This window comes from Brachyistius frenatus, unplaced genomic scaffold (assembly GCF_029030835.1).
Source record: "Brachyistius frenatus isolate BFR_SWC_R1_liver_20210118 unplaced genomic scaffold, ASM2903083v1 Contig_128, whole genome shotgun sequence".
Classification (NCBI taxonomy): domain Eukaryota; kingdom Metazoa; phylum Chordata; class Actinopteri; family Embiotocidae; genus Brachyistius; species Brachyistius frenatus.
Genome location: NW_027210727.1, coordinates 127,271 through 154,743, shown reverse-complemented (window position 1 = coordinate 154,743; position 27,473 = coordinate 127,271). Strand labels below are relative to the sequence as shown.

The following is a 27,473-nucleotide window of genomic DNA, read 5'->3' as shown; positions in this document are numbered from 1 at the left end:
TGCCTCCCCAGACCGTCGCTGACCCACCGCCGAACCGGTCACGCTAGAGGATGTTGCAGGCAGCAGAACGTTCTCCACGGCGTCTCCAGACTCTGTCACGTCTGTCACATGTGCTCAGTGTGAACCTGCTCTCATCCGTGAAGAGCACAGGGCGCTGATGGAGAAGCTGCCAATCTTGGTGTTCTCTGGCAAATGCCGATCGCCCTGCACGGTGTTGGGCTGTAAGCACAGGCCCCACTTGTGGACGTCGGGCCCTCGTCCTAATGGAGTCTGTTTCTGACAGTTTGAGCAGAAACATGCACATCAGTGGCCTGCTGGAGGTCATTTTGTAGGGCTCTGGCAGTGCTCCTCCTATTCCTCCTTGCACAAAGGAGCAGATAGCGGTCCTGTAGCTGGGTTGTTGTCCTCCTACGGCCCCCTCCACGTCTCCTGGTGTACTGGCCTGTCTCCTGGTATCTCCTCCGTGCTCTTGACACTGTGCTGACAGACACAGCAAACCTTCTTGCCACAGCGTGCGTAGATGTGCCATCCTGGATGAGCTGCACTACCTGAGCAACTTCTGTGGGTTGTAGACACCTCCTCATGCTACCTCTAGTGGTGAGGGCACTGGCAAAATGCAAAAGTGACCAAAAATCATCCAGAAAGGATGAGGACAGAGAAATGGTCTGTGGTCACCACCTGCAGAACCGTTCTTTCATACGGGTTGTCTTGATAAGTGCCTCATTTCTACCTGTTGTCTGTTCCATTTGCACAACAGCAGGTGAAATTGATTCACAATCAGTGTTGCTTCCTAACTGGACAGGTTGATTTCCCAGAAGTGTGATTGACTTGGAGTTACATTGTGTTGTTTAAGTGTTCCCTTTATGTTTTTGAGCAGTGTAGAAACATGTACAGTGGAATCAAAGATAAAACATCCCATGTTTCTAAAGACCTGAACAGTTGTGTGTGTGTGTGTTCAGGTGACAGGTTTCGTTCAGTGATCGACGATGCTTGGTGGTTCGGGACCATTGAGAGCCAGGAGCCCTACCAGCCTCAGTATCCTGACAGCCTGTTCCAGTGCTACAATGTCTGGTAGGATCACAAATTCAGAGTTACTCTGTTGTCAGTCGGGTCGCAGGTCAAATCACAACAAAATATCTACACAGTCGTATATTCACAGGATGAATCTGTTGTAGTTACACTATCAAGGAGAGCTGCAGCGTCAAACTCGGTGTTCTTCATTTTGAATAAATGAAAGGACACCGCATGACAAGCTGCCCACAGGCAGAAGGGGCACAAGTGAACACAGACATAACGTGTGTGAAACAGAGACAAAAGAAATGCTTCAGAAACAAGCGGGAATGGTGATGAAAAGGAAGTGAAGTGTCACATTATCAGTTTGCAGATTCAGAGGTGATGATGAAGTGTCTGAGTGGCAAAGAAGTATCAGACCCTCTGAAACTGCACGGCAGAAAGCAACATGACTTAACTATAACTGTCTCAATCACCACCAGAGAGTCTCTGCTTCTCTATCACACAACCTTCATAACATGAGACACACCGCTGTGTATGGAGAATATTTAACAGGCACTCAGAGGCTGCAGAAGAAATATGGATGGAAAATCTCTGAGTGAGACTCTTGCTTCTTATTTTACTCCGTCATGCAGCACCATGTTCCAGAACCAAAGGGAGAAAATGGGACCAAAACTGTAATTAATTAATCTGTTTGAGTCACAGAAATAATAATAATAATACTATTAATAATAAACTTTATTTGTATAGCACCTTTCATAGAAGAAATGCAGCTCAAAGTGCTTCAAAGCAAGAGAATTGCATGCAATGTTTCACATGAAAACAGGTATAAAGGAGCGTTTATAAATATAAATAAGAAATGAGATGCATGAGAACAGATCAAATTAAACACAGAGTTAAAATATAAAATAAAGCGATGTGCATTTTAAAGATGCGGTAGTTCAAGTGCAGGCAAGTGCAAGGGACCTTCAAGAGTAGCTCGTTAAAGGCTGATGTAAAAAGATATGTTTGGAGCTTTCTTTTGAAAGTATTAACTGAGCAGCTTCCCTGATATCTAACAGCTAGTTTGTTCCACAGCTTTGGAGCGCAGCTGACAAAAGCTGAATCCCCAATTTTCTTTCGGATGTCGCTGGGAACCTCCAATAAACCAGCAGCAGATGATTTCAGTGTTCCTGAAGGCTCATAGTTAACCAGACAGTTAGAGATGTGACTCGCTCTGAACCCATTTAGAGCTTTGTGTGTGAGGAGGACCTTAAAGTCAATCCCGTGTCTTACAGGCAGCCAGCGCAGAGCCGCCAGAACTGGACTGATGTGTTCTCTCCTCTAGGTTCTGGTTAATATTCGAGCTTTGGATGAGCTGAAGTGAAAATTTCAACCATTTTCTTTTTTTTTTTTTTTGGGGGGGGGGGGGGGGTCAGTGCAAAAGTGTGAAAACTTAGTTCCCACTACAGCTGCTCTCCGTGTACCGAGGATCATAGTGAATCCTGATCCATGGTTGAACACAATAAAAAATCTTGAGTTGTTTCATGTCACAGGACACATTCCCGTTCATTCATTATGATGCTGGTATCTCCTCTCACAGCCTCCATTAACCACATAAACACCTCCTGACTTGAATCCTAAGAAACAGATTCATCCTGGATGACAGTTTCCTTTGACATAATGAACGCTGACCTTTGTTTTGCATCTCTTCTCTGGACTTTCATTGTCGGTGAACGCTCTAATGTGAAGCACTAATAAGCCCATTGTCAGTTTGAGTCATTGTTTTTTGTTTTTTTTGCTCTCAACTGTGAGCGCTTCAGGGTCACATGTTATGTAGGAGAGCTCCATCAGTGCTGACGAAACAGCATCATCAACTATGTAAAATACAAAATAAATTAATCTGATGATGCTGATGATTCATATCGACCCTGTTTCCCGTCTAGCTGGGACAACGGAGACACCGAGAAGATGAGTCCTTGGGACATGGAGCCCATCCCCGATGACGGTAGGTATCTCACGGTACACATCATGCTTCAGCGCGCACACACTGAAACTCTTTTTTTTTTTTTTTTTTTGACATTTCACAGCTGCCACAGATTTTTCTCCTTGTCTCGCTGCAGCCACGTTCCCCGAAGAGTTGGGCATGAGCGTCCCGCTGGTGGAGGAGGAGCAGAAGGAGCTGCTCTACGTCCCTCTGGACGGAGAGTGGGGCTGCCGCACACGCGCAGACGAGTGCGAACGCATCATCAAAGCCATCGACCAGCTCTGCACGCTCGGTATGACGTCATCAAGCCCTTGTGAAAATAACAGTCACGTGAGCAAATGAGATGTGAAGTTAAGCCACGGTGGCACATTTCTCGTGAAGGAGCAGCGGCAGCACGACTTCCCAACACGAGTCACCGCCCCGAGCCCGGCAGGGCCTCGGATGATCATACGTTAACAGGAATAAGCTGCGAACACTTTGGGCTAAATATCGAGGCGCTCGCCAAAAAAAATTCCCGTTAAGTGATGTAATGTCATATTAGGCACAGACTTGGGATTACTGCAATCCTCCCATTGAGCGGACGGTAGTGTGAGGGCTCCCTCTAGTGACAGCGGGGGGGGGGGATTAAACACACACTGAAGCACCGGCAGCCGGTGCTCTTAATCCTTCTCGATCTCTCCCTGTAACTCCTACGCTTCATGCTGCAGTTGGCTCACCGTGCAGTTTATTTGAACTCTTTTTGGTGCGTTTCGAACATCTCAAATGAGAATTGTATAAAAAGGATAAAGATGTGAGTTAGTGTTTCTTTTATTTAAAAGGAGACAAAGATCCTTCTTAGTTACATATCCTTACCTACACTCGAATGAACTAAATTAAACATACATCCTCAGACCATCCAGCTATGCTGTTTTTGACCCATCTCGCAAATAAAAAATAATTTTAGCTGTGTTCATTCTGAGTATTACTATCTAATAATCCTCTCTTCTCGCGTGTTTCTCTTTCATCCACCGTACGAACTCCGTCAAGACGTGGCAGCACCGTTTGCCTTCCCAGTGGACCTCCAAGCTTACCCGACATACTGCACAGTGGTGGCCTACGTCACCGACCTCAGCACGATACGCCAAAGGCTGGTGAACCGCTTCTACAGGTGACCTCAGCTCAGGTTGTGGCAGAGCAATGTGTGCTTGTGAAAGAGAGAAGGTTTGAACAGACGTGTGTTTTTCTCCCAGACGGCTCTCCTCTCTGATGTGGGAGGTTCGGTACGTCGAACACAACGCACAGACGTTCAACGAACCGGGATCGTTCATCGTCACCACGGCCAAGTTCGTCTCTGACCTCATGCTGCAGTTCATCAAGTGAGTGTGTGAAATGGAGAGACACAACATTCTGTGTGTGTGTGTGTGTGTGTGTGTGTGTGTGTGTGTGTGTGTGTGTGTGTGTGTGTGTGTGTGTGTGTGTGTGTTGTGTGTTGTGTGTGTTGTGCTTAAGGGGAGATAATGTGAATGACTCAACATCTGATAACATCTGAAATATGCCTCCCTTAATTTTAAACATCCAATGTTTCATTAAAGAAAATAATAATAGTAAAAAAAAAAAAAATCACCCATCAAAGACGTGCTTCTAATAATACTGAAATTGCAACTCAAATAAATATTAACTATAATTAATTGGATTTAGCAATTTGATATTCACATTTGATAAGAAATGAGACCACTCTCTCTGTTTTATTTGGAAGGTCCCACAACATTTTCACTGTCCTGACTCAAGACCATTTCTGCTCTCTTCTTTATTTCTTGCTCAGGGACCAAAGTCTGACTGACCTCATGCCTCTGTACAAAACCATGAAGAAGGCCACCTTCTCTGACTCTGAAGATGAGGTGCGTTTCGATATACAAAATTAGGACGCAATTTATCTTAGAATTACCCAGGACATTATCTTTACCAAACATATCAACAATAATACACGAGCTTAGTAGAGAAACATGTTTTTTTATTTTTTTTATTTTTGTGATTGTTGCGATCAAAGATGTTTGAATTTTGCAGCATCATTTCTCGAACTTGTGATGTAATTTGTTGAGTTTCAAATTCTTGGGGGAGAAGATTTGTGGAAATTGGTAAGAAAAAATTACGGGATTTCTTTTAAGCAAAAACACCATGAGCCATAAAGGTGACGTAGCTTTACAAAACAGTCTGTGACTATCAGAGGACACACCGGCTTCATCTTCTGTAAAATACATTCTTTAAACGCTTTTTAAATCATTTTAATTCAACACAAAAAGGAAGTCAATCTCACAAAACTGTATAAAATGTAATTTAACACACTGTAGGATGAGACTGACACAAGGAAGCGTGATGATTGGTGGCATAATTCTCACGATAAGACCACATTTCCCATAAACACTTTCAGTTCTGCCGTTTTTTTCTGGTCAACCAGCATGTGGTTTGTTTTGATGATGACAGGAGAGGTGGAGGAGCCTTGTTGACTATAAATGAAGTTATTTTTGTTGTTTGGAGAGGTTTGTTTTCTGTTACTACTTCACTGAGTAGCTTTGCTGCTGACAATTTTGCAAAATTGTAAGTTCCTGCAAATATTTTGGAGACCGGTTGAATTTGCATTAATCATTGTGACTGCAGATTCCTCGAGGGACTCGTGACCTTTATCACTTCTGTTCCTTTTTCTGATGTAGGATGATGAGGAAGACGATGAAGATACTAATACTCCTGGAACATCCACACGAAACCACAAGGTAACCTATCTAGCAGCGACCACGTTTCCATTTCTTTTAGACTTCTGTGCACATGAGTGGAAATGAACCAGACTAAACTTAAAAGTGTCACCTAATAACACATAATCCGGCCTCTAACGACGAGGACGCTGTTTTATATCAGCTTCTGCAATTCACTTTTGCTTTTTTTTTTTTTTCGCGTAGGGTCGTCGACCCACGCGGCGCCAACTGCGAACCCGACCTCCTTCGTACGACCCTCACGCGTGGAGGGGCCGCTGTAAGGAGCTGCTGGATCTCATCTTCCAGTGTGAAGACTCGGAGCCCTTCAGAGAACCTGTAGACCTCCAAGAGTACCCGGTACCCAACTCTCTCTTGTTAAATGAAGTCTGCCACGTACATGTGAACTGTCCCTCCTCAGGAACAAACTGAACGTCCTGTGCGGTGGATCAGATTCAAGCTCGTTAGGCCGACGCTGCTTTGCATTTTCAGTTACCTTCCGTGGTCCTGCGGTCTTTCTGTACCGTCAGTCTGGAGGATAAGTGGCTACAATTCAATTACAGCCGGAGCGGCATGAGAGGCGAACTGATTGTTTGGTCTGAAGAACAGGCCTCTTCATTCAGAATCTGTAATGAAGACCAAATTGAATAGATGTACAAGTTGTGAAAGGGAAAAAAAACCGGTGTGAACAGACTAATAGCTTCACTTCTCTTATTAACAGAAGAACAGTGGAATTCTTTGGCCCATAATTTTCCCTTTTAGGGGCGTGCCATATCATATCCTTCAGAAAAATGCCGGTATGACTTTTCAGACGATATATATAAAAAAAAAAAGAATTCCGACCTGTTGACGTAATGACGTCATAGCGTTACGCAGCAGAACTGTATGACACGTCTGCAGCTTATCGAGCAACAAGCATGGCCGAGAGCTGCTGTACTCCTCCGCTGTCTTCTCGGTGTTTCACACCGGGCAGTTCACACGGAGCGTCGGCCGCAGACGCTCAGGTGAACAAGTTGAGCCGCCACGAAATAAAAAGTGCAACAAAAGCCTAAAAGTACTTTGTTAACGTAGGGTAAACGTCGACCCTTAACTTTATAAAATCAGGACTAAACGTCGCCGAACCTGCCGACAGCGGCGAGGAAGTCGTCATTGTGCAGCTCTCCAAATCCCCCCTCAGCGTTGCGTTCAGGATCGGCTCACTTCGTCGATATAACGCAAAAATACCCAGATATGTCATATTATTTTCGGGCCATATCGCCCCGCCCCTCCTCCCTTCTTTACCCTCTCTTACTCTTGTCTCCCTCTCCTCTGCTCCTTGTGCTCCTCCCAGGACTACCTGCAAATAGTGGAGTCGCCGATGGACTTCGGCACCGTCCTCAACACGCTGAAGGAGGGAAAGTACCAGTCTCCCATCGAGCTCTGCAAAGACGTCAGGCTCATTTTCAGCAACTCCAAAGCTTACACGCCCAGTAAGAAGTCTCGGGTGAGAGCCTCATGCGCAAACATCCTCAAATCAGCCACCGCTGTTAAACATGTACTCCCTCCCCCCACAACCCTCCCCAGTATGACATTTGATTCAGTATGATCGTTACTGTGTCTCCAGATATACAGTATGAGTCTGAGGCTCTCTGCACTGTTTGAGGAGCACGTCAGCTCCATCCTCGCCGACTACAAAGCCATCCACGGCCTGACAGATAAGCTGACCAGACAAGGCACAGACAGGCAGACACGACACACCACAGACAGACAGACCCGGCACGCGATGAAGAGGAGGAGGAGGAGGAGCGAGTCTCCCACAAGCAGCACTGCATCCAGGTAGAAACGACCTTTTTTGGTCGGGGCTCATTTAAAAAACAAATATTTGACTCATTTCCTCCGCGGCTTTGAAGCGAGATCTTGCGTGACCCTGACGCGACCCTCGCTTCCTTCTCGTCCCACCTCTAGCCCAGAGAGGAAGAGACGCGTGTCGTCCAGGGTGACTGGAAAGAGGGAGCCGTCACCAGCTCCTTCCCGGTCCTCCTCCCTGAGGCAGAGCGTCCCCGTGAAACCGCCGCCTCAGCTGGTCAACGGCAAGGCGGACACGCCGGCTCCGGGGCGCACGCGCAGTGCCGCGCGGCACTCCGCGCACTCCACACCCTCCTCATCCTCCTCGCACAACATCACCAACAGCACGCCGAGCGCAGCGGGTGAGACCACACATACACGTAATGAATTAAATTCACATTAAGAGCAATGAGAAGACGGTTTGTGATTTTTAACAGAAAAATTCATTTGCCATTTCTGTCTTGCGAGTGAGATGACAGGATTCATTTCAGCCGTAATCTCCGGACTTCATATATGAAGCTCGGTTGTCGAGCGCTTTTTGTACCAAACGAAACGATAACGTATGACGTACATTTGTGAGCCTTGGAGGCCGGCACCGAAGTTGCACGCACGTTTGTGACCACCGCCCCGAACACCCTTGAAATGCTTCATGAAAATCGACGACTCTGCACGAACAGACCGACGCGTTCTCGTTTCAAGAAGGGCAGAACGTCTCCGTCCGAGGATGGAAGAGAAGCATCGAGTCGGGAGCACAACCGGACGGGTTCTTTGACATTCACAGAGTTTGTGCACCGAGAATTTGATCCCGCAAGGTCAGACTGCGTTCAACTGTGATGTTCTGATGGAAAACATTGGCTGAACTGTGACGCAATGGCACGTCGGTTCTCCAACATTACAACGGTGTGCTCGGACCAGTGGTCACCAAAAATGTGTGTAACTCGGGTGCCGACGTAAGCGATGTAACTGGGAGGACTTGCAGGTTACAGCTTCTCCCTCCTCATGTACACATCACGGTGCTGGAACAGGAGCAGTCTCACTATTTTGATCCACCCTGGTATTTCCCCATTGTTAGTCTTTATGCTGAGCTAACCAGTGTCTGGCTTTATATTTACTGTATACCAGGTTTTCTCACTTGACTTCTTCTTCTTGACAAGAAAGCAAATGAGTGTTTTTTTTTTTTCTTCCCCAAAATCAGAAGCTTATCGCTACAAGTTTATTACCAACACTAACGACAACACATTTTACGTCTTCATTGTGTTTTCCTGCCGTCATTCAGAGTCCACTCGCTCGTTGCGGGCCCATTCTTCAGTGTCGGCTTCGGCGCCAGCAGCTCCCGAGAAGGTGACACCGTCCCAACCCACAGAAAGTAGCAGTGGAAGCACTCGTCGGAAACTCAGGACGCCTGTACGACTCACACCTGGTAAGAGATGATGTCACAGGGAAGTGACCGCGTAACGCCCAGGTTTACGGTGGAAGTCATAAAGTACACGTTTATAGTCACCCGCCTCGACGTCTTCTTCCTCTTACCCTGCCTTGTCGATCCTTTTCCCTCTCAGTCGCCGCTGCCAGCCCGCCGCCTCAGAGCACCGCCCACCTGAACGGCCACGGCGGTCACGTGACGCTGGGCGTGGGGCGGAGGGGGCGGAAGTCCCGACCGGACCCGCCGCCGAGTCCCCCGGAAGCCGCCACTCCGGCCAGCCCCACCAGGCCGCGGGGCCGCCCGCCGGGAAAGAAGAGGGGCAGGAAGAGCAAGCAGGAGCTGGAGGAGATGAGAAGGAGCGGCAGGCGCAGGAGCGTCACCCCCGACGACGAGCTCGACCAATCCACGGGCGACGAGGGCGGCACGTCTTCGGCGCAGGAGGCCTCGGCGCTGTCGGACTCCGGAGCGGCGTCGACGCCCAGACGGCGCGGCCGGCCGCGAGTGGTAAGAACTGAGGAACCGGCTCCTCCCGCCGAGTCGCCCGAGCCCTCGCCGCTCAGGAGGAGCAGCAGGAGAGCCAACGAGGAGGTCACGCCTCCTCAGCAGCCTGCCGCTCAGCGGTCCGGTCAGAAGGAGTCTCCGAGCGAGGAGGCGGGGGAGGGCGGGTCCATGCGCACACGCAACCAAGGGCGACGGTCGGCCTGGTACATGGAGGAGGACTCTGAGGAGGAGCAGAGGCAGCTGCTGTTCGAGGACTCGTCGATAACCTTCGGCACCTCCTCGAAGGGACGCGTGCGCAAACTGACAGAGAAGGCCAAAGCCAACCTGATCGGCTGGTAGGAGAGCCGAGCGGCAGGCGGAAATCTCGACGCAGATGCCGGAGCCCGTGCGGCGGAGGAGCAGCGGGCCGAGTCGGCGACGTCACGCTCGGCGTCGTACGCGTTCGTGTGTGCGCATGTGTGTGTCCAGCTGCTGCCGTTCCAAGCTCTGGAGAGTTTACCTGTCCGCCCCTCGTCTCTGATCCCGCCTCCCTCCGTCTCCGCCCGGGCCGCCCACCGGTGCGACAGCCGATGGATTGGCATGTCTGTTGGTTCCTCCTACGTTATTGATCCATGTTGGATCCCACGGGAGCGCGCGGAGTCTTACGATGGTGTCGTTGGGACTCGCTTCCCGTCCAGTGAACCACTCTCGACCTCCGTCTGACCTCTACGCGCAGTTTGGCGTCAGATCGGGGAGTCGAACAGATTTTTAGTACTTGAAAATATCACGAGGAGACCGGATGTATCTTATCTCACTATTTTTAAGGAACTTTTCAAGCGGCTCTGCTGTGTCAGTCAAAGACGCCCGCGGAGCTGAAACCATCGGCCCCCACCCTGCCCTCCCCTCCCGTCCCGTCCCGGCCCCTCCTCTCCCCTCCCCCCCTTCATCGTTCCGTTCTTTTTTTTATACAACCCGCTCTGCTTTTTCTAAGATTTGTACGTAACGATCGGCTCTCTGTTTTGGAAGTCTTACACGTCGGCTGACCTGAGCGTGTCCGTCTGCGCTAAAATACCAAATGGTGTACCTCTGTAGGTACTGTAGATCTGTAGGTTTTGTTTACTATCGATGTGCGTCTGGTTTCTTTTCTTTTTTTTTCTTTTTTTTTGCATGTTCATTAGAAAGAGGAAGCATCTCTTTTTTTTTTTGTGTGTGTCCTCCCCTGAAGATGTTTTGGAGAAAGTGAAAAAAAAAAAAAAAAAGAAAAAAAAAAAAAGGATGCGTGGGTGAAAGGAGTCATTTTACGTCCACACGGATGAACGCGTCCTCAACATTAGCAATACCTTGTGCCTTTATGTCTTTGGTGTGGGCGCGTGTGCGTGCATGTACGTGCGCGCGTGCTTTGGCCTCCGCCCTGCAAAAGTACATGTGCCTGTTTGCGTGCGTCGTGACGACTGCGAGCGTGTGTCGTCGAGGGAGCGCGTGCGAGTGTGTGTTTTTACAACACGGCGGGAGCGTGTCATTCACTTTCAGCGTACAAACAGTGGCATACAGTTTGATGGTTGTGAAACCTCCTCAAAGAAATGTATTTATACCGGTTGAAAAATAATTAACTGTTGTTGTAAACATACCATTATTCATGTCGATATATTATCCTATAACCAACCTATCGTCAGTTTCTACTTAAAGGTACAGAGGGGGGGAGGGGGAGGGAGGGAAGGAGGGGGGGGGTCGGGCGGAGCTTCGGGCGACTAGCTTTGAGATGCACTCACCACAGACCAGTTACCAATGCAGTCTTAGGGAGTAACCGTGTGTACAAAAAAAAAGTGAACTTTTTCAAATATCAGTATGTTTCTATGGTGACCACACGCGCACACATCACACGCACACACACACACACACACACACACACACACACACACACGCGCGCGCACACACACACAGTTCTGTCTCGCATGTTCTAGCACTTTGTCATGCCGGAGGCAAAGAGGACGGGGTCGGACGGAGAGCAAAGTCGTGTATTCATCTTTCTGATTGTGTGCCTTTGCTACTCCGACGTATTCAATCCTCCGTTTCTCCTTTCGGGGCCTTTTTTATTTCTTTATCTTTTTTTTTTTTTAACTTCCTGGTTCTGCTCGTCGTCGCCGGGTTCAGAAACTGGACTTCGGGGACCGGACCGGAACCGACAGGCTTGTGAAAACGAGAAAAGGACTTGAGGAATGAATAATCTGAGGGGCGACAAACATACTATGTCACTCTTTGTACACACAACATAGTGGGCCGAGTTTATAAAGATGGCCGCCTCTGGTTTTTTTGTTGACGTTTTTCGTCCCCGCAGCACAGCGAACGCCAAAATCTGCAAGTTTCTGTTCTTGTCGTGGGGAAAACTGGACAGCGGCGTCTGCTTAAACCCGGTTCATGTCATAGGTCACATATTACTAAACATATATCTCATGTGTTTATCGTTGTGTTTTTTTTTTGTCATGGATTTGTCAAAATGCCAAATTCTGTCTTTGGGCACTGAAGTTTTAGAACATGGCTTTTGAATGTGTTTATTTCCTAAAGAGGTTTTATTGTTTCCATAGCGAGTATGTTGATCTTCTTTACATATAATGTGTCAAGTGTTTTGTGTCCCTGCCATACAGGACGATGTATCAGTGGCGAGATCTGTGGAGACGGAACGGTGATTCATGCTCTGCCGCATTTATCATGAACAGCTTCTTTCTTTTTTTTTTTTTTTCTCTCTCTCTCTCTCTCTCTCTCTTTTGTTTATATTGTGTATATGAAGAGTTTTATTCCAAACACTCACTCCTTCCTCCACAAGCGACAGACATGAAAGTACGTTTTATTATTGAGGTGTAAAGGTTATGATCTTTGCCCATGAAAATATTGATCTTGTGGGCAGCCATTTCGTTGGCTTCGACGGTTCGCTCAAGGTTTTCATTCAGAAAACGAATCTACAAACTCTTCATAGGCACATAAAGGTTTCGATTATTTTCAGTCTCAAGTCACAGATAGTCGTCGTGGCATGATGTTGATTCACAGATTATGATGTGTAGAGTGTGGACGCTGAACTGCTGACTCGGGCTTCTCAAACGCGAGGCGTGAGCTCACTTTAAAAACACGCGAACATCTGAGGAGGCATTTCGTTCAGGTTTTTAGTCTTTAAACATAAAATAACACACACACACAAAAAAAATCTAAACCCCAATACTAAAACTACCAACAAAATCAGGAGCTCTCCTTTTGCAACACTTTCTAGCAAGATGTTTTAAGAAATCGTACGGATATTAATTTAGAACAAACAGCCACAATGCAGCGAGCCCAGAGCGGCAAGATCTCACAGAAAGCCGACCAGCTTATCATAAAGCCAGAGTTGAACTCATGGCAGCGCAATGCTCTACTTGTATAAAGCGGGCAACAACAACAACAACAACAACAACAACTGGTGGCAGAAAGAAATGAGACATTTTCAGTGTGCGAGTGGAAGAAGTGCAGCTCCTCGGTTTTAATGTCCTTCGTGGACCGACTGGCTCAAACTGGGGGGGGGACAGAACTCCAGAATCACAAGTGTTTGCAGGATATTAATGATGCCGCCATCTTCAATTTGGATCGCGTTTTGTCAAACTCTGACCCGCTACGTAGCGGCTTCAGTACCTTTTAATCGCCGACGCGACAGATGAGGACGTATTAGCGTTATTCCTCGTCCGGTTGTCCCGTGAAACGGTCAAAGTGGGCGTCGGGTGTGCTCGTTCTGCTGTCGCAGCCGCTTCGTCGCTTAACCGCGTCGGCACGATCTGTAATCATCCGAAAGAAAGGTCGCCACAGCTGGCTGGGGTTTGGATCGTCGTCTCAGGAGAAGTTTTGAATCACTGACTCAGCAGTTCAGAGCAGCACTTCTACCCTGACCCTGCATCCTGGAGCTCACGGTCACGTCATTTTAACACGGGCCTGTACTCGCGCGTGTGTGTGTGTGTGTGTGTGTGTGTGTGTGTGTGTGTGTGTGTGTGTGTGTGTGTGTGTGCGCGCGCGTGCTTGTGTGTGGCAGAGTTGTGCCGTTTGTGGCCTCTGATCAGGTATCACGGTGTTTGGTCAGAGGTTAAAGGTCACAGTGGGTGTATGTGAGAGGGTGTGTGTGTGTGTGTGTGTGTGTGTGTGTGTGTGTGTGTGTGTGTGTGTGTGTGTGTGTGAAGTGGCTGCATGTAAACCACCAGGAAGCGTTTTGGGATGTTTTAAGTTGTAATGGGGACATGTGGGCTGGGAAGGAGCAGAACAGGAGCGGGACAGGGGGGGGGGGAAGAGGGGCGTCACGTGACTTGATTGATGAGGTTGTCTTTGTTAGTTTGGATACTTTTTATATATAAAGAAATTAATGCAAAAAAGAAGCATAAAGCTAGAATGTATGTGTAGGGGAGTACTGCTGTCCTGTTAGTTCATACCAATATTTTAAGTAAATAAACAGTTGTGTTTCCATATCCACTTTTTCTTCCTGTGGTTTGTCTTGTAGCATTAAAAAAAAAAAAACCATTTCACTGTCGGTGGATGCATACGAGTTTTGTTTTTCTTCTCATATTCGACATAAAACGACAGAAATATAAATATACACGCGCACACACACACGTACAGGCTGCTTCATACACGGTTGTTTGTTTAGTAAATGAACAACTCCGCCCCCTGGTGTTTCCAAACGGGAACTGCACCACACACACACACACACGCCACTTCCTCACTCGCGGGGCCCGGCTCCTCCTGACGTGGCGACCCGCTAAAGGTCCGCCGGTTCCTCCGTGGGCCGCCGCCATTGGGCAGACAACCTGTTCGACAATTTTTTTTAATTTTTTTTTGGAAGAATGTAAATACACAGGTGGTGGCGGCGGCGGCGGCATGGGTTGGTGTGAGGTTTATGTAAATAACGCAGAAGTGAAACCGTGTCCCTCTGTTTCTGGTTTCTACACGTCTCTCACAAGCAATGTCTGGCGGATAAGTGAAGGAAGGACTTTGGATTTTAATCAGAGGTAAGGTTCTTGAATTATTAACAGCAACGAGCTTTGACATTTCCGTCGTTTGGCCGACATTTCTTGGAAGTTTCTGCAGCGCCGTATGTTTAGCGAGGCTTCACTTACCAATTTAACAACTTATTATTCCCGCCAATAAACAAACGAGACACTTTAAATTATCCTCCAGAACCTAAAAGCCTCCTCCTCGTGTCTTATAAAGATATGAAATGATAAATGTCTCCTTTTGTTTTGTTTTTTTAATGTTTTGATTCCCACGCGCCCCGCCGCATCCACCTGACGCGCTTTCCTCTCCGTCCGCAGGTGACGCCTGCGCAGTCATGCCTCGGCTCACGGCGCCCTCGGTGCTGCAGATCGCGCTGCTGCTCTCCGCTGTGCCCGCGCAGTACTTCATCTCCCGGTGGTGCGGCTCCACGGCGGCGCAGCGCTACCACGCCGCCACACGGTACAGGAGAAAAACGAAACGTGTCTCGAGTTGTGTGTGGAAAAACACGTTTGATAATTGTGTTTGATCGGATCGGATTATAATGCGCGACCACAGCCGCTGTGAATATTATAGTGACGTAAGGATCGGGAGGTTTTGTAGATTTTTTTGTTTTTTTTTCTGACTGGATTTATTGAATCTTTTTTTTGTTTTTTTTTCTGTTCCAGGTTGCTTCGAATTTGGAAAGATTGGAGAACATCATACCTGGACGGCACTGCGTGGGTGGACTGGACAAGTCAGCAGATATCCAAAGTGCAGTGAGTGAAGGATGTTTGAAATTCAAATGAGGCCGGCTGTATAGGACCAAACCCTGGTTTTAAGACTCTACATTTATTTGAATGATCCTTTTTTTTTTTTTTTTTTTTTGCAATTCAAAATTCCAGTTACTTCAAAAGCGATTTCTTGTGTTCTTTCGGGGACACTTTAGAAAAGGTTGTGGAGGATAAACCCGTAACCTCGACTGTATGTGAAGACTGATGATGTTTCTGCTTTCCCGAAGGTCTCTGGTTGGCTTGGGACAGGAAGTGGGACAAGAGTCTCCTCCCGTAGAGATCATGCTCTACGACAACGACATGGGGTACTTTGGAGGTTTGTGGCGGCTACGAGCTACTTTACACTGAATACACACGGACACACGCTGACATTAAACTCTCATGTTGAGTAAAGACTTTAGTGAAATACTGAGAAGATGGGAAACTGGTTTCACTTTCTTTTTTTGGGGGGGGGGGATTCTCCTCACATATCTCTTCTCTTTCTGTCATTATATTCAAATTTGTTCAAATGTTTTAAATGATGATTTTTTTTTAGATGAAGAGCTCCCCCCCATTTCCCCCCCCCCACACACACACATCTGTAAAAGAACCTCCGGGTTTCATTCGGGGGCCCCTCTCTCGTTTGCCTTCGTCCCTCCAGCCTCCAAGGCGGTGCGCAGCCCTCGCCCCCCGTACGTCTTCCTGCGGGTCGGAGAGGTGGTGCTGGAGAGGAAGCGCCGCATGGTGGGCGTGGTGGTGAGCTGGGACCCCGAACTGAGAGCTCCCGCAGAGTGGGTCGACAAAATGCACGCCAGCTCCGAGGTAGGCAGCCGCGACCCCCCCCCCCCCCAGCAGCGTTTCAGAAACTCAGCGTTGCTCATTTAAGGAACTGGTGACTTAAAAACGAGGCTGCTCCCTGACTGGTGTGTGTGTGTGTGTGTGTGTGTGTGTGTGTGTGTGTGTGTGTGTGTGTGTGTGTGTGTGTGTGTGTGTGTGTGATCAGGGCATCGTGGCAGAGAGGACGCCTCATTACAAGGTGCTGTTCGGCGGACCCGGTCCCTCCTCTCTGTTGGTCGCATACCTGCCTCAGACACAACTGGAGCGCGTCACCGAGATGAAGGTAAGTGCTGAAAATCACAGCGCGCACACACACACACACACACACACACACACACACACGCCGGACCAGTATCACAGCAAAGCATGTAACGCACACACACACACACACACACACACACCGGTCCACCTAAAGGTCGCGGGGCCTTTCGTGAACGGTTTGCCTCACCGTGGAATTAACAAAGACGAGTCGTGTGGACGGAGGTGACAAAGTCATTTGATGTAGAAGTGCAAACATCGATGTAAGGAAGGCGGGAGGGGGTGCCGTGGCGGCAGACGTCCGCTCGGGAGTCCGAAGGTTCGAGTCGGGAGCGAAGGTGACGTGGAATTTCTTTTAAAGCTGTAGTTTCGTAATCGAGCATCAACCAGCTGTGACGTCACCGGACGGTGCGTGAACTTCCTTTTCTGAAGCCTCGAGTTCGGCAGTTCGGGCGTCGTCGTCTTGTTTTTTTTTTTGCGGGAGCCAGAAGTGACCACATTCGGAGGAGCTGGGTCGAAGTGAGCCCCGCCCACCTCGACTTGCACCTCTCAGGCCTGTCAATCAAACAGACACGCCCCCAAATATACCGCATTTCTGGGCCTAATATGGACTGTCAAGAAAACTATACAATAAAAATAGGACAGATAAAAACTATTTTTGGAGGAAAAAGTAAAGACCCGTGACTAAATACGCACACAGCAGTGTGAAGGAGCTGCTTAAAGCTCCTCCGGTCTCATGGAGGGGCGAGAGGTGTTGTCCGTGATCGATGTCAGCTTGGCTAACGTCCTCCGGAGGACTGACCGTACTCTAATCAGAAGGATTCAATTTAGTGAATGACACCATTATAACGTTGTATTTCGTGAAAGAAGTTGAATGGGAGTCCGTGTGTCCAGAACCTCTTCGTAACCGACCCCCTAGTGGCCCTCTGTGGTATTGCACTTTCAGGCGCTTGCGTATTGGGCTCGCTTTTCAGGCCCAGAAGCTACGTCAACATTTGTACAACCGGTGTAGGTCAGGCCACCACGAGGCTAACACAATGACCGGTAGGTGAACCACGTGCTTTGGTGTGATATTAGCCTGCGCGCACGCGCACACACACACGAAACACATCTTGGGACTCACTGGTGGATGTTTCCAGCCAGAAATTCCCACTCTGGAGAACTACTTCACACATTTTGACGGGAAGCGGTTCATCATGAAGCCTTGGCTCAGAGAGCTCTACCCAGACGACGAGAGCGACGATGCTTGACTGCTGAAAGGCCGATTCGAGAGACAATGTGATCATTTCTGTGGTGTTCTCTAGCTTGGCTTTGGGTTATTTTTTTTTTGACTGGAATATAAAATGAGTGAAATACAAAATGCAATTGTTTTGATTCAAGTTATTGAACTGGAAGATCTCGAGTGCCATCGAGGATCAAACATCAAATCCCTCCTCCGGAACTCAGTGTGCGGGCGTCTTTTGGTGATCTGGAGACCATTAATACTTGCACTACTGAAAGAAAAAGCACCTTTTATTTTCTAAAAAATATACAGTATTTGAATTGAATATTTTAAAAACGTATTCTGAAAAACCATAAAAGTTCAATCTGTTTTGCAGATTTTTAAAGAACAGAGAATGTGAAGTTACATTACGATTGTAAACGCTTGAAATGACCGTTTTTGTGTGTATTATTTACAGTCGTCTGTCGGCTGGACTGAAAAAAAAAAAAGATTGCACTTTCATCCGAGCATGGCAACGATGCAATAAAGCGCTGTACACACACCAAGTCCTCTCGTCTTCAGAGTTTTTTCCTGCTTCTGTCTCTGAGGCCGAAGGAGACGGACACCTGCGACGAGGCCGTGACCGTAGGTATTTGGGGGATGTGCCCTCTTCCTCCTCCATCCTCCCCCCCCTCCTCCTCCTCCTCATTCCTCCACTCCTTGGTTTCCTCCTCTCGAACCAGCAGGGGGGATCCCAGACTTTGCCCCAGGAGCTGACTGACTCTGCTGGCTTTCTGCTGAGCATTTTCAAACGCTCGCACGCACGCACGCTGCCTGGAGGACACACACACACACACACACACACACACACTAGATACAGGACGAACAAGGGATACGGATAAAGACGCAGATGTTTTAAATACCTCATTTGACTCAGGCATTCAGCGCTGTGGTAGAAGTGCGGCGTCCCCACACAAACGCTCCTGTCCAGCTTCTCCAGCAGGATGCTGCCGACTCGCTCCATCTTCTCAAAGTCGGAGAAAGTGACCATCACCTGCGGGGACGGTTTGTAACACTGTCACGCGCAGCTCGGGCACATATCCTCTATCTCGGGGACGTCTCACGCGTGCTGGTTTCAATACTCCACCTCTGCATCCATTCGGTACAGGTCTGCGTCTCGGTGGAGAAACTTCCTCACCGAGGTGTCTTCGTCCCCGACGTCGTGCTGCCTGAGCAGAGCGAACGGACGAGAAATGATTAACCGCACGTTCTTTGCAGTCAAACTCTACTACTACTGCTGAGCCACCACATTTTTCGGACGGCTTTAGTTCATTTACAAATGAAGGTTCGACACGATGGAATAATTGAATCGGCTTATAAAATACAACGCATTGTAAAAGATGAAACCGGTGTGTCACGTTTCAGACGTCTCCCGAGTCGTGAACAGCTCCACAAACACTGGGGTGTTTTCTCTCTGAACTCCTCACCTGGTTTCATTTCAAATGAAACACGGACAGATTGGCTTATCGCCACTTTGTTTTCTTCTCCCGGTAATCGTCTTGACAACCCCTCAGATTTATCTTGCCGTCTCTGAACATGAAACCGGGTATGAAGTGGTTCAAACCAGCTCCACCTGCAGCAGCTGCAACGGTGACATGCTGCTGACACACCGATGCTTCACTATTCATGATATTTTGTAATATATCAGTCAGAGGAACCAAAGCAGTGCTTTCCTTGAAGAATTGAACGACATTTTGTTGTGAACACCTCATTTGGTACTTTTACTTCATTAAAGGACCTTAATCCTTCCTCCACCACTGCAACAGCAACAATAATATAATATATATATACATATAAATTACCATATTAATCAGAAGGGCTCTTGTGAGGACGAATAATTACTTGTACTTTTCAAAATCTATGCATTTTGTTTTGTTATTAATGCTTCTGTAAAATGAAACTTAGGAATGCAAAACACCTATTTATATGAGTTGTATCCGGAGGTAGTGACTCACTGTTGTTTTATAGTGAGGAGCTGCCTGTCGACTCGTTTCGTGAACACATTGCTGCATTTACCTGAGAGCCTGTAAAATGTACTCGAGTCTCCGTGAGACGCTGTTGGACACCTCGCCGACGGACTCCTTGCTGCTGCCCACACCGACCCGCACCGACGCTCGGTCCGCCGGGCAGCGAGCCTCCGCCGTCCCCCGGACCTGCACCTCCCTCGGCCGGTTCCGTTGGCTCTCTCTGCTGCCCGTCCTCGCCTCCAGCCCAGCCTGAGCCGTCTCACTACCGGCCATCGCTGCAAGCGCTCGACTCGGGCCGTTCATGACGGGAGGAAACACAAAACCGACTTCCCGCTGCTACGGCAACAGCCGAGATGGTCCTCGGGATTTGTAGTCCATTTCCGCCAGTGAACTACAGACAGGGCGTCGCTGTCAGCTCGTAGACCGCCACGGCTCCCTGCCCTCCCCCCTTTTTTTTTTTTTCTTTTATATACAGTCTGTGCTCCTGCTCTACATAAAGAGGAGAGAGTCGTAGGAAGATGAAGAAGATCTAGTTTTTGCTTTAGCTTGAAGGAGCAGCCGTGTAACCGGGAGTAGATTCAATGATTTTGAAGGCTTTACAAACGGGAGATTTCACATGCATAATGCAATCAAACACTCTTTTTTTTTTTTTTTTTTACCTGTCATCCTCCCCTGTTCATCTTCAGCCTCTGTCTCAGTTGACTGAATATTGTTTTAAAATAATAATACTAATTAAATTCTAAAGAGCGATGCTGAGTTGTTGGTTTTGCCATTTTCCTAGTGTTTGACACACGTTTTCTACCGCTATCATTTCCCATTGCGTCGATCTTAAATATTATTAATGCCACGTTGGCAAACAGCAGAGCAGAATTTTTGGCCCGCTTTATTTACATGCGATTTGTCAAAAGAATAATGACGTCCTATTTTTGGTTTTTTTTAGCTTTGCACCCAATATGTAAACTGATATCTGGATTTGTTTGCATTTTTATTAGATCATGAGCAGCTCTAATAGGGGAATGTTTTTATGGCTTCCTATTCAGAGAAGTGCTCCAAATGCTGTTTGTAAAAAAAAAAAAAATCCACCGCCAGATCAAGACGACCAATCAGAGCCAAGTCTGACGCAGTTGTCAATCAATGCTTGTGCGCCATAACTGGTAGGCCGAGCGAGTCAGCCAACTATAATAAATACGCACTCGACACTTCTTTTACCGAACATATATTGCTTTAAATTACTCTTCATGTTGAATATTTTTTATTTTATTTTGGCGAGCAGTGTTGACGTTTCACACCAGTGACGTCCAGCCTCTGCATCTGTGGCCCCCTTGACAGGGTGAAATGCTCAAATATTCCAGGGAAAATTACTGCACTTTTTTTTTTGGAACTTGTGCTCGTGCAGCATGTAAGAAACCACCAGCATATTTTAGGAGGCGATATCCTCAGTTTAATTTATTTATGTGTACTTGTAGACTGAAAAACGAGGCCCCGTGTTTCAGTAGGCTAATGCAGAGAAAACTGCTCTTCAGGTTTTGGATAGAAAGTTAAGTTAGTTAGTTAGTTAGTTAGTTATCTGTGATGAATGCAGGAGTCAAACGTTGGTTAAATATCCAAGCTGCAATGTCGCCCGTTCACTGGGCGGAGCTGCGGGTAAACAGGTAAACAGGTACACAGGTAGGAAGGTGAATGTTGTGGTCAGGTGTTCGACCCCCGGAAGGAAAAACAGTTCTGCACCGCATTTGGATCTCGTTTGGTTCTCTGAAAGACGAATAGTCCACAAAATGAACCTCCTGAGCTCTATTATTTGACCTCATGGGAAAAGTGGCACGAGGTGAAGGAAAGATGAGAAGGAGAAGTCAGAAGGAAACGAGAACCGACTCCACTTACACCAGGCCACGTAATTATGCGACGGCGGATGTTAATGACGTCACCTGGCCGGTGGAAACTACAACTTTCAGAAGATGAACTACAAAAAGCATCTCGGACACTTTGTCCCCGTGTGTGTGTGTGTGTCACTGTGTCTCCATGCAGGCTGTGTATAAACGTGGACATCTTCACTCATGAAGGCACGAAACACAATAACAGGCTCCAAATATATGAATAAACTTAATCAGCTCAGATCTGCTGTGTGTGCAGCCGATAATCATTTTATTAGTCCAGTTCCTTTATGATTCCCTAAACAATGACATATTTGTTCATGTGAAACGTTATTGATCATAGAGGTGACGTTAGTTATGGGGCACAATGATACGCAGACATCGTGCTGTGAGACTGAAACAGGAATATCTCCGTAATAAATCACTTGACGATAGATAGATAGATAGATAGATAGATAGATAGATAGATAGATAGATAGATAGATAGATAGATAGATAGATAGATAGATAGATAGATAGATAGATAGGTAGGATAGGTAGGTAGGTAGATAGATAGGATAGATAGATAGATAGATAGATAGATAGATAGATAGATAGATAGATAGATAGATAGATAGATAGATAGATAGATAGATAGATAGATAGATAGATAGATAGATAGATAGTAAAGGTATAAATATTACAAATGTAAAAAAATACACAGTATATACAAATAAAATAGAATAAGATACAAAATGTTATCAAATTTAATTAAAAAAAAACAAACAACATCGCAACGGTGTTAATGATGATGTAGGATGGATTTGGCCAGAGGTGAGTTATTGTAAAGTCTTATTGCAGTGAGCAGGGATGATCTCCTGTATCGGTCATGACAGGAAAACATGTCGGACTTTTAGTAAACCGACTTTTACAAAACAATAAAATATAAATATCCCAACAGCTACCATTAATAATCAGCCTCGCTGAGAGGACGGACGCTGTAGTTCAATAATTTACCTGCAGCTGATAAATTGTGAGTCTGTGAGACGCTCACCTGTCCGACTTGAAAAACGTTGATTCATACTCTCGCGGAGCCTCCAGGTAGATCCATCTTCATTCCTTCATTAAAGGAAGTTGGCGACGTCGTTCCTCGTGCGTAAATGCGCAAAACTCCCGTCTGTGGAGACGCTCGCGTGGATCCTGCTGATGAAGCCATGAAGTTATAGGTCGGCCTGTTTCATAAACTCAGAGGAAAGAGTCTAACAAACAGCTGGCAGCAGCAAACTCAACTTTCGTAAGGTTGTGTTTTTACAAACAGAAATGTTTGTGCAACTGCGTAATTGGAGAGCAACGTGACAGAAGCTGAACTCGACATACATGAAAGGTGTTCCGTGATTTCAGGGTGATCTGTGTGAAACTTCCACGACTAAAGGCAGCAAACTGATATATATTTTTTATTTATTTTTTTTACTCGGTAGGACTTTATGGCGCTGAAATGTGTGAAAATCCTGATGTTCAATCTTGGTCCTGTGATCAGAAAGTGATCCTTTGTAACATGAAGTTTGTCCCAGGAGGTGGTTGCTCACGTTCACCCTCCTGCTCTCATATTTATCGACGTAAATTATAATGATATGCGCGTGGGGACGGAGGTATCTCATATCCTTTCATCAAGGATGGTCCGGTGTATCCTCTGCTGAAGGAGATGAGATAGGAAGCGTTGCGGCTCGAACAGCTCTTAATATGGCTGCCACGTGTCTAATTCCGGGTCACGTCACTCACTACCAAATTGGACTATTCAAACGCACCCGGTGTGCGATAAGTGGAATATGGAAGATGGACTTTTACGCACGGAGGAAGCAGTAAATATTTTGTTTTTTAAATCTGCAAATGAAGAACAGCCTGCTGACTTTCATTGAACGCAACACAGTAAGTAGTAAAGGACCGTGTTAGTGAGTCAGAGCGCAGCGCGTCATCACGTCACTCCTCGGACGAAACTTCTTCAATAGCGATGATACTCAATTCGGATAGAGAGAATTTGTTTATGTGTTTTTGCCAAACTGGAATATGTTTGTCTAAGGACATTTTATTTCTCCGCTTTTGTTTTGTAGTAATAAGCTACATCGCTGGACATTCAATGATGTTGAAGATTATTTTTCTAACGTCATGTTGCTCCAACATGGACTTCCAGCTTCAACCACCCAGGAGCCAATGAACACTCACATGTCATGACTCAAACGTGCTCCAGCATCTCCCCTCTATAACCGTCCCGGGAGCTACTCTCCTTAAAGTCTGAACCTAAGTGAGGCCTCAGTGACAGCTCTGACAACACGACTACTGCCTTGACAGCAGGTGGCAGCAAAGTATTACAATAATCCCTCGGAAAGAAAAAAAACTATGTCAGCACAAAGAAAGAGAGAACAGGCCTTCACATGCCGCACAAACTCCTCAATCCAAAAGGCCACATACTTTTTAAATTACCTTTGAATTTTTTTCAGACAAAGAATTCTGCTATTTTTTTTTTCCAAAAACAATTCTAATCCTCCGAAATACAAATTTAAATACATCTAATAGTTGAAAGAGGAGGCACATATTAGTGTCATTTAAGATAATTGTAATGTGATATTATCAGTCACTTCCTATTCTATGATTTTATAAGTTACACCTACATAAATAAATGGGTATTATAGAACAATGATTAACCTTTTATTTCTATATTTTTAAAGCTGTATTTAATGATTAGTGAACAGACTTTTTTATTGGCCTCAGCAACGGAATAAATAGTCAAGTTTACAATCTGAAGACCGCTAGCAATAATCCTTATTATAAAAGAAAATTTTTGCCTGAAAATAATCAAGATCTGTAATTGGTTGTGACTCCCGTAGCCTGAAGCGCAATGAAAATGGAGGATGTTGTGTGTTGGTTTACAGGCTGCGGGGCCCTCCGTGTACTTTATGTTCACTGCTTTTGTTTTTTTTCGGTTTTCATTTTGGGAGCAGCAGAGATTTGATCCAATTCTGGATGCTGGTTGGTTTCTTTATACAACAAAGTTTGTTTGGCTTCCCTGGAGTATTAAACTGTGAAATGAGCTTTATAATCATAACCTAAAAATACAAGAGCGTATTTGTTGTTGTTGTCTCCGGTTTCGCCGGTCCCCCGGTACGCTCTGTGGAAAAACCTCGACATCTGACGCGAGGCTGCAGCCAAAGAGAGACGCTGCGCCGTACAATAGGCTATTTTCATACGAGAGAACGCGGGAGAGGAGGAGAGGCCTTCGCTGTTAAATCTACGTGAGGGTCCGGAGGGTCTTTCCTGCAGCTCGTCGGGCCGTTTTCGCCCGTCTCCCGGTTATCCGATGCTCTCATCGCTTTCGCAAATGTACCTCCAGCGGCTCTGCTGTCGGCCTTTCTCTTCCTCTCGGGGCAGAGCGATGGCTCCATCGCGGTGAATTGAAATGCTTAGAGCAGCGGAGTTGGGCGCTGTGATGTTACAGTTAATGAAAATGTCGGTAAATTATTTGTTCAGTTGGCGACCATCAGAAGGTTACCAACCACTTACATAAACAACAATCTGTTTTATTATTGAAAGCATTACTTCTTCTCTCTCAATGTTTATGTAACTACCATCAGTTTAATTGCACTTACTGTGATGCCTGCCATGAAATTACGTTGTAAAGATTTATGTAAATACAAAGCAGGGTACACTGAATGGAGGAGGTTTTGCCCTCCTCTGTGCCCCCCGCCCGGTGGGTGTAAAGGGGGGGGGGGGGGTCTTCAGATGGAGCCTGTGGCCACTTAGGGAAAAATGATTTGACTCTAATGGTCTCTGAATCTGTTGATGTGCTTCTCCCTCTCTCCCTCGCTCTCTCAGATGAAGTAATAAAGTTAGATGTGCTGGAGTCCCTCCATGTCTCTCCATAGACCACAATCAAGGCCCGTGCAGTTTTATTGCAGTTTTATTTTCATATTGTCCAAGAAATCTCCAGACTCCCTTCTGTGCCCGTTGCCATAAATCGTACAGTTTGACTGTATTTCTTCCACTCTGCATTTTTTTTTTGAATTTTTTTTTTTTATTTATGGGTGAAGGCGATAAAACATGCAGCTTGCACTCTGTGTGTCCACAGCTGTCATCTGTCTACGACTTTATTGTGAAAGGGGGGAAAAAAAACAGTTTCATTTTTTTTTTTTTTTTTTTATTTCCTCGCACTCTCTCCCTGTTAAAAACAGATGCTGATAGAATGAGAAAACACAATAAATGTGGGATTTTCATTGTTTACGTCTCTGGACTCTTCCGATGAAGACTTTTATTGGATATAAAAGCAGCAGTGTTCAGCTCTGTTTAACAACAGGTTCAGGTGGTGATCATTGTTCCACCAGCAGGAGGTCCTCTGTACCTGCAGGCTCGTAGTCAACTGCAAAAAAAGAAAGAAAAAAAAAAAAGCATCATTACTCAGATGAATGACACGAACTGTTTCTGTGTTTCTCTCTCATTACGTTGGGTCCTGATTTTAACAAAAGTTTTAAAACTGTAGTCGAAAGGTTTTGTATGTGTGGGGAGAAAAAAAAAAAAAAAAAGGAACAAAAAGATGAGGACGTTTTTATTAGCTGTACTTCCTTTTCCAAGCATGACTGAGTGAACTTTTCCACATACTGTGGAACTTTTCAAATTTTCAGGAAACAAAAAAAAAAAAAAACCCTCATATTTTGTCGGCCATTTCTTTTTTTTTTTTTTTTTTTATATGAAACTATTATACTTTCCTCATATTCTATTTACCCCACCATTAAGGTCCAAAGGGTGTTTCACAGTAATTTTAGTATATTGCTGTAACAATATTGAAATCAGCTTATAAAACTCTCCATATGTCAGTGTTTTTTAGCTGTAGGGTGTAAACTTGATCTCGGTGTTCTTCGTGGTTGTCATGGAGACGTTTGGTGGTCGTCATGTTCTCTCTAAATTCTTCTGCATCTTCTAAAGGTAATCTGGAAACCTTTACGGCCAAAGAGTCGGTAATTTGATCATTACCAAAACTTGGACAGCATCGTAAATTCCTGAAGTCTTTACATCGTGCCCGAAAATAGCTGCGATTAAAAGGCAAAATATTTGTTATCGTTTCGCATGATGGTTTAAATTACGCTCCGACATTTTGCAGCACAAGCAAATGGCATCATGAACGCGATTATGAATGGCTGTCTCGGAGTGATGTCCGTGCCGAGCTCTCTGCATGTCAACGAGCTATCGGAGGTATTTTCTCATGCTGTCACTCAGCTCCGCAGCGTCCATCTCTGTAAACATCTCCCAGTCAAATAAACACAGCCCTCCTCCAGTCTCATCGTCACTGAAGGCCGACCTTTGGTATCAGCAGAGATTTGGACATGTGATAGCAGGGAAAGCACACGCGTGATGAATTGCAGTAATAACGGTAATGCAGTTCTGTGCCTGTGGCTACTCAAACAGTCGCATGCAACGCATAAACTGTATATAAAAGTGGACGTAGCTTCCGGGTCTGAAAAATGGGGGCCGAGGCGGAAGTGCCTTAAGCTGCCATACCACGGAGCACCACTAGAGGTCAGCTACGAAAAGCTTCCGGCTCCATCGACTCCCATTCATTTTCTATCATGAAATACCAAGTCAGTACATTTTTGCCGTGTTTTTTTTTCTTCTTTTTTTTTTCGGTTTTGCCGGCTAAGGTTTGTTTTCTGTCGGCCCATCTGAAAATAACCCTGTCATTAATTAGAAAACAAGCATCAAAACACATGTTTGTTTTTTAGTTTATGGGGGTGGAGGGTGTCTGTTTGATTGACAGGCATGTGGTGCAGTCAGGTTACATGTCAGTGGGCGGGACGTAGTATCGTTTCCAATCAGATCCTTTAGATCCACCACTCGCCCCTCCCCACCCTGCCACCCGCCTCAGCTCGTCCAAATATGGTCACTTCCGGCCCTAAACAGTTCCAAAGTGGCAAGATGTCGCCGGCCAATCTCCGAACCCGAGGCTTCATGACGGTCGTTTGCAAACCAATGGGTGACGTCAACTGCGGGCTGCCGCTTGAGTGGCACCCGTGTTTATCCTGCGCTGACGAGCCGGCAAAACAATGCAGACACGGGCTTTGATGAACGTTGGTGTCGACGTAACAC

The 27,473-nt window shown here is 46.3% G+C and overlaps 3 protein-coding genes across 5 annotated transcripts in view; 2 read left to right on the top strand and 1 right to left on the bottom strand.

The window, feature by feature from the left end:
* The window catches only part of phip (pleckstrin homology domain interacting protein), a 38,928-nt gene extending 28,338 nt beyond the window's left edge, over positions 1-10,590 (top strand). Inside the window, exons 28-40 of one of the 2 annotated variants that reach the window (XM_069714190.1) lie at positions 960-1,071; positions 2,937-2,998; positions 3,114-3,269; positions 4,004-4,124; positions 4,207-4,332; positions 4,779-4,854; positions 5,665-5,724; positions 5,908-6,060; positions 7,031-7,183; positions 7,304-7,515; positions 7,645-7,886; positions 8,801-8,944; positions 9,081-10,590. In XM_069714190.1, the coding sequence (XP_069570291.1) occupies positions 960-1,071; positions 2,937-2,998; positions 3,114-3,269; positions 4,004-4,124; positions 4,207-4,332; positions 4,779-4,854; positions 5,665-5,724; positions 5,908-6,060; positions 7,031-7,183; positions 7,304-7,515; positions 7,645-7,886; positions 8,801-8,944; positions 9,081-9,784 (2,321 nt within the window). In that variant the 3' untranslated portion in view covers positions 9,785-10,590. Of the gene's footprint in view, positions 1-959; positions 1,072-2,936; positions 2,999-3,080; positions 3,270-4,003; positions 4,125-4,206; positions 4,333-4,778; positions 4,855-5,664; positions 5,725-5,907; positions 6,061-7,030; positions 7,184-7,303; positions 7,516-7,644; positions 7,887-8,800; positions 9,004-9,080 lie in introns of those variants that run through there. The other variant, XM_069714189.1, reaches the window with a different exon arrangement.
* Positions 10,591-12,965: 2,375 nt separating this feature from the next.
* LOC138630090 (uncharacterized) lies at positions 12,966-17,516 on the top strand. 2 transcript variants are annotated; one of them, XM_069714202.1, is made up of 7 exons: positions 12,966-14,436; positions 14,740-14,881; positions 15,088-15,177; positions 15,420-15,508; positions 15,833-15,993; positions 16,175-16,291; positions 17,406-17,516. In XM_069714202.1, the coding sequence occupies exons 2-7, from the start codon at positions 14,757-14,759 to the stop codon at positions 17,514-17,516; spliced, it is 693 nt and encodes a 230-aa protein (XP_069570303.1). In that variant the 5' UTR covers positions 12,966-14,436; positions 14,740-14,756. The 2 variants fall into 2 exon arrangements, with proteins under 2 accessions (XP_069570303.1, XP_069570304.1); XM_069714203.1 differs by lacking the exon at positions 12,966-14,436 and adding an exon at positions 14,499-14,519.
* A 529-nt stretch (positions 17,517-18,045) lies between these two features.
* On the bottom strand, positions 18,046-19,824 carry irak1bp1 (interleukin-1 receptor-associated kinase 1 binding protein 1). The gene is made up of 4 exons (XM_069714201.1): positions 19,544-19,824; positions 18,615-18,696; positions 18,391-18,521; positions 18,046-18,301 (listed from the first exon to the last, which is right to left on the bottom strand). The coding sequence occupies exons 1-4, from the start codon at positions 19,795-19,797 to the stop codon at positions 18,046-18,048; spliced, it is 723 nt and encodes a 240-aa protein (XP_069570302.1). The 5' UTR covers positions 19,798-19,824.
* Between the last annotated feature and the right edge of the window lie 7,649 nt (positions 19,825-27,473).

Excerpts from the sequence above, each read along its gene's own strand:
- LOC138630090 (XM_069714202.1), top strand. The coding sequence starts at position 14,757 with ATGCCTCGGCTCACGGCGCCCTCGGTGCTGCAGATCGCGCTGCTGCTC. Across the intron at positions 15,178-15,419 it reads CAGCAGATATCCAAAGTGCA|GTCTCTGGTTGGCTTGGGAC; the intron begins GTGAGTGAAGGA and ends GCTTTCCCGAAG. Across the intron at positions 16,292-17,405 it reads AGCGCGTCACCGAGATGAAG|CCAGAAATTCCCACTCTGGA; the intron begins GTAAGTGCTGAA and ends GGATGTTTCCAG.
- irak1bp1 (XM_069714201.1), bottom strand. The coding sequence starts at position 19,797 with ATGAACGGCCCGAGTCGAGCGCTTGCAGCGATGGCCGGTAGTGAGACG. Across the intron at positions 18,697-19,543 it reads TACATTTTACAGGCTCTCAG|GCAGCACGACGTCGGGGACG; the intron begins GTAAATGCAGCA and ends CGCTCTGCTCAG. Across the intron at positions 18,522-18,614 it reads TGTACCGAATGGATGCAGAG|GTGATGGTCACTTTCTCCGA; the intron begins GTGGAGTATTGA and ends CCGTCCCCGCAG.